Source organism: Herpailurus yagouaroundi, unplaced genomic scaffold, assembly GCF_014898765.1.
Source record: "Herpailurus yagouaroundi ecotype Mexico unplaced genomic scaffold, PumYag 163, whole genome shotgun sequence".
NCBI classification, from domain to species: Eukaryota; Metazoa; Chordata; class Mammalia; order Carnivora; family Felidae; genus Herpailurus; species Herpailurus yagouaroundi.
The window spans coordinates 42,129,102-42,141,455 of NW_024412404.1; the positions used below are offsets into that span (position 1 = coordinate 42,129,102).

General features: G+C 36.3%; 1 protein-coding gene and 1 pseudogene across 1 annotated transcript in view; both read right to left on the reverse strand.

Moving 5' to 3' along the window:
* The window catches only part of PCGF6 (polycomb group ring finger 6), a 34,518-nt gene that overhangs the window by 18,247 nt on the left and 3,917 nt on the right, over nucleotides 1-12,354 (reverse strand). Inside the window, exon 7 of the mRNA XM_040486324.1 lies at nucleotides 7,388-7,415. Within this exon, the coding sequence (XP_040342258.1) occupies nucleotides 7,388-7,415 (28 nt within the window). The remainder of the gene's footprint in view (nucleotides 1-7,387; nucleotides 7,416-12,354) is intronic.
* On the reverse strand, nucleotides 10,003-12,352 carry LOC121037183 (40S ribosomal protein S12-like; annotated as a pseudogene).

The following is a 12,354-nucleotide window of genomic DNA, read 5'->3' on the forward strand; positions in this document are numbered from 1 at the left end:
GTTTTCTTTTTTGAGAGGAAAATAAAAAGACTGACATCTAGACATATGTGGCTGGAATCTGATCCGATGGTCTAAGGTGATAGGGGAGACGCCACAGGGTCTTAAAGGAAAAGCTAACACTTAGCCAGGCACTCCACCTCCAAGGCAGTTTTAAGGATGTTACTCTCTAACACAAAGGAAAAGCTGAGGTAATCAAAACTAAAAGGGTACCTTTTAGGAATACATGAACAATAGGTTAGGTGCACGTTTGTCTCAAATAACAGCACTCAGCTTTCTTATCTGTAGTTTGGTTCCTTAAGATATTCCCTTATAGTAACACTACCCCTTATTACCACAGTGCAGCAGACAGCATAGGTGTTAAGCACAGATACTCCAGAAACAGACCCCCTGGGTTTAAACCCTGGTTCTGCCATGTCTAGCCCTAAGTCTTTGGGCAAGATGATGAACCTTTCTGTCCCCATTTGTAAAAGAGATAATAATAGCACCTACTACACCTCACAGATTTTATCAAGAGGAAGGTGAGTTAATGTATGTAAATAACTATTAATAATTCCTGGCACATATTTACTACTGGTGTGTTGTGATCATTTCACTCTATATGTAAAAGAACTTGACTCTTACATAAGAAAGTCTATATAAGAGACCCTCATCCCATGGTTATGGGATACTGATACAATCTAGACAAAAATGGCAAAGTTTCACGCTCTTTTATTGTAAGTACAGGAATCATCTCACAAAGCTAAAGCAGTCTAAGGAGGTACAGCCGTGCCCCAGGTGGAGTCCCCAAGAAAATATCTCATTGTAGGTGGCACTGGTTAGCATAAGAATCCTATCAAGGACCTTGAGAAGCTGCTATTCTGAATTATCTAGCTATGCCTGTCTGGCAACCAGTGTTTTTTGTTTTTTGTTTTGTTTTTTTTTTTTTAGAGAAAGAGCAAATGAGTGGGGTAGATGGACAGAGGGAGAGAGAATCTTAAGCATGCTCCACAACTCAGCATGGAGCTGGACACAGGGCTTGATCCCACAACCCTGGGATCATGACCTGAGTGGAAATCAAGTCAGACGCTCAGCTGAACTAGAGAGCATTTCTGAAGGTTAATTCCCTGGGCTTACCTCAGGTATACCAGCAGAGGACAGTCCAATTTCTCTCATTTCTAAATTCTTAGTGAACACCTCACCCCAGGTGTTTGTTAAAATTAATCCAACTTAGCTAAAGTTATAAATACTATTACTTTTTAACTTTTTTTTTTTAATTTTTTTTTCAACGTTTATTTATTTTTGGGACAGAGAGAGACAGAGCATGAACGGGGGAGGGGCAGAGAGGGAGGGAGACACAGAATCGGAAACAGGCTCCAGGCTCTGAGCCATCAGCCCAGAGCCCGACGCGGGGCTCGAACTCCCGGACCGTGAGATCGTGACCTGGCTGAAGTCGGACGCTTAACTGACTGCGCCACCCAGGCGCCCCTACTTTTTAACTTTTTAAAAAATGTTTATTTTTGAGAGAGAAGTGAGCATCAGAGGGAGAGAGAGAGAGAGAGAGAGAGACAGAGACAGAGAATTGAAAGCAGGCTCTGTGATAATAGCACAGAGCCTGATGTGGGGCTTGAGCTCACCAACTGTGAGATCATGACCAAGTTGAAGTCAGACGGCTTAACCGCCTGAGCCACCCACCCAGATGCCCCAATACTGTACTTTTTAGATCACCTAGAACAGAATTATGAGATCTGCCAACACCTGAAAGAGAAAAAAACGTGTCTTGGCTTTCAAAGCCAGGGTTCTCATGTGGCTGACTTAGTCCTCATGCCCCAGGTTCACAAGTTAACTGGACTTTTCCTCCATATAATTCACATTCAGTTTTTTAGAAGACAATTTGGGTTTTTTGTTTTTGTTGTTTTGCTTAAAGCTCTAGAACAGTTCTCACCTACATAGTCAACTCTTATCTTTTCTGCTACACCTCATGGTCTCCTACCATCTGTAAATAGGAAAAAAAAAATCCAGATTTATATCTCTTTGATACCAACTCATAATTACACTTTACCTTGAAAAAAATCCCTATTTCTGTCAACTGAAAAGGCCTAGAAACTGTTATGTACCCAATAGGTAGGTGAACCCCCAGTAGCCAGATTGATTTTTAAAAACCACCAAAAGGGGTGACACCTGGGTGGCTCAGTTGGTTAAGCGTCTGACTTCAGCTCAGGTCATGATCTTGCAATTTGTGGGTTTGAGCCCCACATTGGGGTCTCTGCTGTCAGCACAGAGCCTGCTTTGGATATTCAGTCTCCCTCTCCTTCTCTCAAAAATAAACAAACATTAAGGAAAAAAAAAAAAACCACCAAAAGGAACTAGGACACCTTGGAGAAAGGACTAATTCCATGTCTGGGGGACAAGAGATGTACAAGTTGAACATAGAACATCTTGTCATATCAGATAGCAAGAAAGTATTACAGACTATGATACCTATGATAGGACAATTGGAACATCAATAAAGGTAATAAATAAAATAGGTTTAAATCACAAATATGTTTAAATTTAGGAGTTCACACTAAAGTAAAAACAAAAACAAGAAAACCTATTTGATTTGGTCAAGACTGGAGTACGCTCATGAACCAACTCATTACTCTCAGCTTGGTAAGTAAAGGGAAAGAATCAAGCATTTATCTTGCCTTTCCTATAAAAACGGTTCCACTGGCTAACCAAATAGAGGAAAGGAAGTTTCTCTTTATAAAGGTATTTTAACTAGTAAAAGAAGTGGGGGCAGGGGGGCCTCACTGGTTTAGTCAGTGGAGCATGTGACTCTGGATCTTGAGGTTGTGAGTTTGAGTCCCACATTGGATGCAGAGATTATTTTAAATTAAAATCTTAAAAAAAGAGGAATGATAGCATCATTTTCCAAACCTTATTAAGCTAATGGGCTTAGACACTGAGCACCAATGGTTGCTAACATAAAGAGATCCAGACAACCAGATATTATGTGCTTCTAGATAGACAGAAACACCACCTATGACGTATTCTTGATCCCTTCAAATCAAACCTGTATGATCAACACTCTGAACTTAACTATCAGTTTATGGGAAAGATAGAAGACAGAAGAACATGCCAAATTATACCACAGTGATACAACATCAAAACCCAATCTATAGAAAACTACAGGACAAATGACTCCTTGTCATCAACAATTGCAAAAAAAAAAAAGAAATGGAAAACCTAAAGATTTGAAGACATTCATATCCAATCACAATGTGTGAATTTCATCTGGATCCTGACTTAAAGTGTTTAAAAAAAAAAAAAAAGTGGGGTGCCTAGGTGGCTCAGTTGGTTAAGCGACCAGCTCTTGGTTTCAGCTCAGGTCATGATCCCACATGTGGGGTTCTAGCCCCACAATGGGCTCTGTGCTGACAGTGCAGAGCCAGCTTGGGATTCTCTCTCCATCTCTCTCTGCCTCTTCCCCACTCACACACACTCTGTCTTAAAATATACCAACTTAAAAAAAAAGAGAGCGAGAGAGAAAAACACAATGAAAAATTTGAACAATGAATAGATACTTCACAGTAAGAAACTGTTATTTGGAGGCACCTGGGGAGCTCAGTCAGTTAAGCATCTGACATGATTTCGGTTCAAGTCATGATCTCACAGATCGTGAAATCAAGCAATGCATCAGGCTCTGTGCTGACAGAGTGGAGCCTGCTTGGGATTCTCTCTCTCTCTTCTTCTCTCTCTGCCCCTCCACTGCTTTTTCTCTGTCTCAAAATAAACAAGCTTAAAAATATTGTTAATTTATCTCATTCACCACCCCCAACCTTTTGTAAAATGACTAACATACAAAGTTTTAAGATAGTACTATGAAGACCCAGATAGCTTTCACCTAATTTACAAACTGTTGATATATATTGCGGCATTTGCTTTAACTCTTCTAATCTATATGCATGTATGTATATGTGCATGTTAATTTTTTATTGGACCACATGATTTATGTGCATACACTGAGATATTTTACTCCTAAACATATTAGCAATTATTTTCTCAGAATAAAGGGACTCTCCTGTATAACTACAATATAATTATCATGAAACATATATAATATTCAGGAATTTAACATTAATACAACACAATTATCTAAATAGTCCAAATTCTTTTATAAATTGTCTAATACCCATTGTAAATTGTTCTTATATCAGTGAAGGATCACACATTGCATTTTGTTATGTTTCTGTAATCTTTAATAAAGAATAGCTCTGCCACTTTATTTTTATCTTTCATGACAATGACGCTTTTGTAACTTTTTTTTTTTTTTTTTTTTTTGGTATGATACATGGTCATTAAAAAAAAGAGACTCTTCTTTCAAGAATACTGAAATATGTTAAGTGTACAACTTTGATTCAGGTCATGATCTCACAGCTCATGGGTTCAGGCCCCGCATTGGGCTCTGTGCTGACAGCTCAGAGCCTGGAGGCTGCTTTGGATTTTGTGTCTCCCTCTCTCTCTCTCTGCCCCTTTCCCTGCTTGGTCTCGGTCTCTCTCTCTCTCAAAAATAAGTAATAAAAAAAATTTTTTTTAAATACTAAAATATTTACAGATGAAGTGGCAAAATGCTGGGGATTTGTTTCAGTATAATAGGGAAGTGGACAGAGGTACAGATTAAATTGGCCATTAGTTAACTGGTAAAGCTGGGTGACAGGGAGGTTCTACTTTTCACTATGTTTAAAATTTTTCATAATTAAAAGTTAAAAAAAATGACTCCTGGGAAAAATTGGGACTATATTACTGCCTTGTGAAACACTTTGAAATTGAATATAGCAAATAGGCTTTATGACTTTCATGCTACAGGTCTACATGGTAAAGAGTTTAACAACCCGCTCAGACATATTTATTTAAACTCAAAGATATGAACCAACAGATTCATCATCACCTCTCATAGGCATCAAACCTATAAATTAACATCTGTATCATCAATTAAAACTGAAAATTTAATGCCTCAAAACTATAAGAGAATAGTATCATCAAACTCCTATATACCATCACTTAGCTTTACCAACTCAAGGCCAATTTTGTTTTAAATATACCCCACTCATTTCCTACTGCAACTACTTCCTGCCCCCATTAGTTTTGAAGCAAACCCCAGATGTATTATTTCATTTGTAAATACTTCAGTATGTATCCCTAAAAGGTAAGAGCTCTTTAAAAACACATAATACCATTATCATACTGTAAAATCCCTTGATATAAAAAAATATCTAGTATATGTTCAAATTTCACCCATTGTCTCAATTTTCTCACCCAGCAGGAAATGATTTTACTCTTTTTAGGGCTACCATTAAAGAGAAAATAATAAAACACAGATTTCATGAAAAAAATTTAAACCAAATATGGACTCAAACTAAAATTCCAATTTATGCATGTATTTTTATCGATACATTTTTTATACTCTCAAAATACATACCCTAAATATATTATGAACAATTCTATTCAAAGTTTCCATCAGATCTTGGCTTACTTTTTAAAAGTTTTACAGCTTTATTGATATATAATTCATATATCATTAAATTCACCATTTTAAAGTATACAATTCCATGGTTTTTAGTTTATTGGTAGAATTGTGCAACTCATCACCACTATCTAATTTCAGAACATCTTCATCATCCAAAAAGAAACCCCACGCCAATTAGAAATCACTCCTAGTTTCTCCCTTTGCCCTGAGACTATGGCGACCACCAATCTATAATACTTTGTTACTATGAATTTCTCTGCTCTAGACATTTCACACAAATGGAATCATGCATATGTGCCTGGCTTCTTTCATTTAACATATTTTAAAACTTCATCCATGTTGTAGCATGTATCAGTACTCAATTCCTTTTTATTGCCAAATAATACTCTGTTGTATGGATATATCATACTGTGTTTATTCATTCATCAATTGATGGATATTTGGGGTGTTTCCAATTTGGGGCTATTTTTTCATAAATTTTTTACAGTTCATTTTTCAAATCAAATCCAAATAAACTCCATACATTGTAGTTAGTTACATCCCTTGAGTCTCTTTTAATTAATCATCCTATCTATATGTTCCCTCTTCACCTCTCCCTTTTATTCTGAACAAACAGAATTGTTTCCATTGTCTAGATTTGGCTTATTATATTCCTACAGTGTCATTTAACATCCCTGGATTTCTTGTAAATTAGTAATTAAATCTAGGAGGGTGATCAGCATAACATTTGTTTGTTTTGGCAAGAATACTTTACAGGTGGTATTGTCATGTTTTTCTAATGTGTTAGGATTGGAACTACTTAAATATTCTAGGTCCATATGCTTTTGTGGAAGCAACAGGCTAATTAATTTCTAGTTCTTTCTTCATGAAGTTTTTACACTCTCTTGGGTGTCTGGCTACTACAGATGATTGGACAAATATCTTTAGCAAACTCTAGGAGCATAGGACACTATACTTGACCCATACAGAAACTTATATGCCACTTTCCCACCTACCACACTACTATGAAAGAACTTCCTAAAGTTAATTGCCATAAATTTGATTTTTTACAACTTAGAATAAATTCAAAGTTACCAAACTTAACACTGCATCCCCTCCATCACTCTGATCTCTAGGAAACATCTATAATATACTTCATCCACAGAAGTATCCACCTATTCCTATGCTGTAGTTCATGTCTCTTAGCAATTGTATTCACAAAACAGTATACCGAACCAGATATAATCCACCCAAGCGTTACTACAGACTTTGACAAAGTCACTAAAAATCCAAACAGATCAAAGCTATTTCCTTATATATTTACAATCCCAAGTAAGTATAAGGCCCGATTTAACCCTTTTTAAAAAGTTACCCTTTCAAAAAAAAAAAAAAAAGTTAGCTTTTCCTGAATGACTCATCCTATAGGAGCAACACTGTGTACAATGGGAACTGTGATAATAGAGCCTTTAAGACAACTCTGAACTTACGTATGTTACAAAGGAGTTCATTCTTACTTCTAAAAATTCAGTAAATGAAGTTACAAGTTAGGGCAGGTTACCTTGAGCCCAAAATGTTATGTGCAACTAAAAATTTAAGCTCATATTTAACCGAATGCCAACTATGCAAAAAATGCTTTGAAACATTTTTTTAAATCACCAAATTATCCTAGTATTTGGTTTTAGAGTTTTAGAAATATCTCACTTCTATTTCCTTAGACCACTGTCCTGTATTAATAACAAATCCCTACATATTAACTCTTTTCTCATAAACTTATTATGACAGCATTACTGAACGTACTTCGTATTTCTACCACTTTTATTCACAAAACACTACTGGAATTGAAAGCAATCTCCATGATTGCTAATCTGACTCCCAAATTGTGTACTACAGGGTCTTCCTGTGAAGTAAATGAAAATAAAATACCTTAAAATGTCCCGTGCCTTCATTAGCACTGAAAAATGAAAGCAAAATTAATCAACATTTTAAACTATACGTTAAATCATAAAACACAGAAAAATAACATGGATATAAATACTCGAGGAACATCAATTTAATCTTAAAAGGCCACCACCTACCCTTTTATGAAATAAAGAAATGTGGTTGTCACGTCTGCCACCTACTGGAAGGTAAAGGCAGTTTTCTCCGCTATTTTACACTACTTTGTATACTTCCAGGAGTGAAGACTATATCTTTAATATTTAGGTTTCCCCCGCATGTTACATTCTAACATTTTCCAATTTATTTTTTTTTAACATTTTCCAATTTAAAGTAAGACTTCTTTTTTTCCTATCATAATAAATGTGTTTTCTCTTTACAGTAACCTTTACAAGATAGATTTCTTACAAGAAGGCTACTAGATTTCCTGTTAGTTTGCTTATAGCATAATGGGCAAGATTTGCTGTTTGCTCTTCACCTAGAAGTGCAAAGGGACTTCTTAAGTCCATTACATTTATGTCATGAGGAGACAATAGGCTCTAACTTTTGTTGATCATCTACTATGCACAGGCATTGTATGAGGTCTTCATAGAAGATGCATGCTTTTCATTTAGTCCTCATAATAGCCCTGCATATCGGGTATTAGTATCTCCCTTCTACAGATAAGGAAAATTAGCCTCAGAGAGGTTTAATAACTTAAGGTCACAGAGCTACTAAGTGATAAAGCTTCCAACTCATGTGTACCTAGCATCAGAACCCACATTCTTTCCTATAGTGTTGTGAAGAGTAGGGCAGACCACAATTGCATCATCTACAAAATATTCTTATAATACAAATATAATAAAGAAATATATTAAAAGATAACATAAAAGCTACGTTATAAGCACATAGTATGTTAATATAAATGTTTTATATATATATATGAATGTAATGTAAACCTAAAATATATAATATAAACTTAGAGTTGTAAAATAAAATATCCTACTTGTTACAAGAATTATTTCTATAGAATCCATGATGTACAGTCATCTGGCTTCTGCTTAAGCACCTAAAGAGAGAACTTCTCAACTGACAAGTTAGTTCATTCCATTTGTGGGCAACTTGGTTAGAAATGGCTTGCTCGCACTGAATCAAACATGTTTCTCCCCGTAACTTACACCTACTAGTCCTAATTTTGTCTTTTGGTACTCTTGTGAACTAGATCCAACTTTTCTTTTTATATGATAACCCTCTAAAGATCTGAAATTAATTTAAGGGGCTTAGGATTGTTCTTTTTCAGACTATTTTTGTTCCTTCCCTTACCATATATGACATGGTTTTCTAACTTTTTGCTATTCTGGTTACACCTCATTTTACCAAACTCTCTCTTAAAATGTAGTGCCCAGAGCTCAACATAATACACTAGTTGGATTAATACAGCGTACAGTTGGATAGCAATTCCCTGGTCGACTAAGTGTTACTGAGCTGAAGATTGCATTAAATTTTGGCTGTATCATACTTATCTCATGTGAGTCCATTTTATTCACTAGGCAGATGTACATATTACAGGACCACAGAGTACTTTAACCTTTATTTTCGAATGACCCTGCATTATTTCAATATTCATACATTGCTAATAGTTTAGACATGGTAGGAATACCATAAATTGATACTTAAAACACTCCTGTTAGATGCTATTATGATCCCCAGTTTAGAAAAACAGAAACTGATGAGAATTCAGCTACATCCCAAAGGTTATATACCGTTAGTTACTGAGACTTTTCAAAGCCTATGGTTTCTATATACACTATACTGCCTGCCTGAGGTTATTTCTTTTTATAATCTTCTACTTTACACACAAACTGAAGAACAAAAACAAGAAGTACAAGACTATCTAAATATCACAAAACACGCATACCCAATTTAGGGGGGGACCTAGCTTCATATTCCAGTGGTTGAAAAGTCACTGCCCACGAGATGAACCTACCTCGGTTTTTTTTGCTCCTCCAACTCAAGTGGGGTCAACAGATGGACCAAATTTGCTTTTGTACTTGCATCAGGTTAAAACTCATCTGCCACTTGTCCTGCCATGAGAGAGCTGCCTATGCGTTACCCTCAGTAGCCTGACTTCTGTGAGAACATAAAAGCTTTTCCATGTAGTGAACTCTGGGGACTGGTGACTTCAAAAGGACTCTCTGCTTCTGGAAGCTTTCTTTCAAAAAGACTCCTTGCCACTCTGAAAGCTTTTTTCCCCTCAACCAGTTGAAAATGGATAAAGGGCTATATTATGAGTCAGACTACTCATCATAATCATCAACACAAAAGGCTCAATTCTTTCTTTTCACAGATAGAGAAGCTGAAGCTCCGAGACTAGAAGTTCTGTGAGGGCAAAGGCCATGGCTGACTTCTTCAAACCCATATTCTCAACCACTAGCAGAGTGCTGTGCTGGTATGTAGCTGGACCTTAACATCTTGTGAATAAACAAAAAGCAATTTGTTAATGTTTACAAAACTAGATAACAGAAAAGCTAGGATTTAAACCTAGATCCTCCCTTATTCCAAGCAAGGGCTCTTTTCTTCTTCTTCTTCTTCTTCTTCTTCTTCTTCTTCCTCTTCTTCTTTTAGAACAAGAACCAAGTCTTTTATTTGTTCATTTCTTGCGTTTGAAGTATTTCTCAATGACATCCTTGGCCTGAGACTCTTTGCCACAGTCCTTAACCACCAAACAGTTGCAACCAACCACTTGATGGGGTTTTCCCTGTCAGTTTTACATAGGCCCACCCATTCCCCTAGTTTCTTGTTGTCATCAACCTTAATTAGGTTGATTTGGTATTCAGCACAAGGGGCATCCATCAACTTGACGTACATAGGTTCATCACACTTGGATGCAAGCACACACAGATGGGCTTGGCGCTTGGCAAACTCCACACGCCAGCCCATCGCGGGAGAGGGCAGTCTTCAGCACCTCTCGTAAAGCAGTATTGACATCCGTTGCACCTCCAGCAGCAATGCCTTCCTCAGCCATGGTGGTGGGTTACCGGTGGAGCGAAGCTTGAGTGCAACAGAGCCTCTGCCTCCCTGGGACTCCCCATGGCAGGGAAAGAGCATGAGGGCTCTTTATTCTACAGCAGGGAAAATTTACTAATGAAACAAATTTGGTAAGTGTTAATGACTGCCCTGAGTACTGTGGTCAATCCTCACTCATCAGGAAAGCCTGCCATGACTTATTATTGATTTCTGCTGCGGGCAAAGACAGAGGTAATGGCGGCATACCCATCACTTATTTGCCATCTTTACCTCCCTGCCACTTTTCAAAAAATGTATAAAAAATTGATCATCAGTTCTTACTGTGTACCAGTAGAAAACTTTACATTTCCCCAAAATATTTTTTAGAAATATAAACTCCTTTCAGCTTTCAAATTTTAATTAAACAGACTTCCAAAAAATCAGGTTACATAGTAAAAATTCAAACACAACGAAAAGACTTTTTCCCTACTGTAGACTCACAGACTTCAGTTGCCCTTTTCTAGAGGCAACTGCCATTAACACATTAACATTTTTTTTATATGTCCTTTCAGGAATGATCTGTGCATGTAAAAGAGAAATGTATATACACATATTTCCAACCATGCTCTTTAAAAAAAAACCATACATGGGCGCTTGAGATGTATTCTCTTATTTTGTTGATTGTTCCATTTAAGCATATATGCTGTTACATTAGCACATACTCGTGTGCTATATACCATGATGTAACCAGGTCCTTTTTAGATTGGAACACATTCTTTATTATCAGAAATTGCTTGTTTAAAGTTTGGTATTACACAGTTTCTGTTCATTCCTCCAAAGGGATTATTTTGTTATCAACCACTACTACATGGGCTTTGTGTTCTCGCCCCTTAGGTGTCCTTAATATCAGCCGAGAACATAGGGTGACTGACCACATAAAGAGGTAAACACAACATAGCACACGCTAGATACTAAATAGATGATACAGGCAATCTAGAATTATAAGGAGAAAGTTACTGAAAAGTAAAAGAGTCATCAGCGACACAAAATGGAAAATCCAGATTTTCTAAAAAAAAGCATGTTAGTTTATTCTGCAAACTATGTAAGAATTTTGAAAACTGCAGTTTGATACATGCCAACTCTATGATGATACTGTATTTAACAATGTTGCAATGTAATAGAATATACCATATGCTACGTATAAAGTTTGAAGGAAGCAATTTATATCAATTGGAAAGATATCCAACTACTTCAGAAAACAATTTGGCAAAACCAAGTAAAGTTGAAAACAAATATATCCTAAAACTCAGCAAATCTATACTCTTAGAGAACTATCTCACATATACACAAAGAGATACATACAAAAATGTTTAAAGCAACATTATTTATAACAGCAAAAAAAAAAACAAACTGGAAACAAGCTATAAGTTCAACTATACAAGAAAAGATAAATTACGGTATATTTATTTTAAGGAAATACCAGGCAATGGTGAAAATGAATCAACTAGAATTACACATTTCCTCATGGATGAACACACAATGCTGAGTGAATAAAACAAGTTGGAAAACACAGTGATACCATTTAAAGTTTTTAAATGGGCAAAAGCAATTCTACATCATTGCTTAAGGATAAATACGTGTGATAAACATATTTTAAGAAACCATGGGAATCGCAATCATTACTTTTAGGAGACTAGTTATTAACCTCTAAGAAAAGAGGGATGAGCAGGAAGGGGTGGCCGAAGGGTTTGTGCCATACAAGCGTGTGGTATTTCTTAAGCCTGATGATGGTGACAGAAGTGGTGTAGTGCTATTCTTTAGACCTTTTTCTAAGTCTTAAATATTTCATGATTAATTTTTAAAAGGATATCACAAAAATTTGATTTTACCTACGTTAAGGATGATTTCATAACTGTTGGACTTAACAAATTCTTTATTTTAAGGTTAAGAGGTAGAGAGATTAAGGGTAC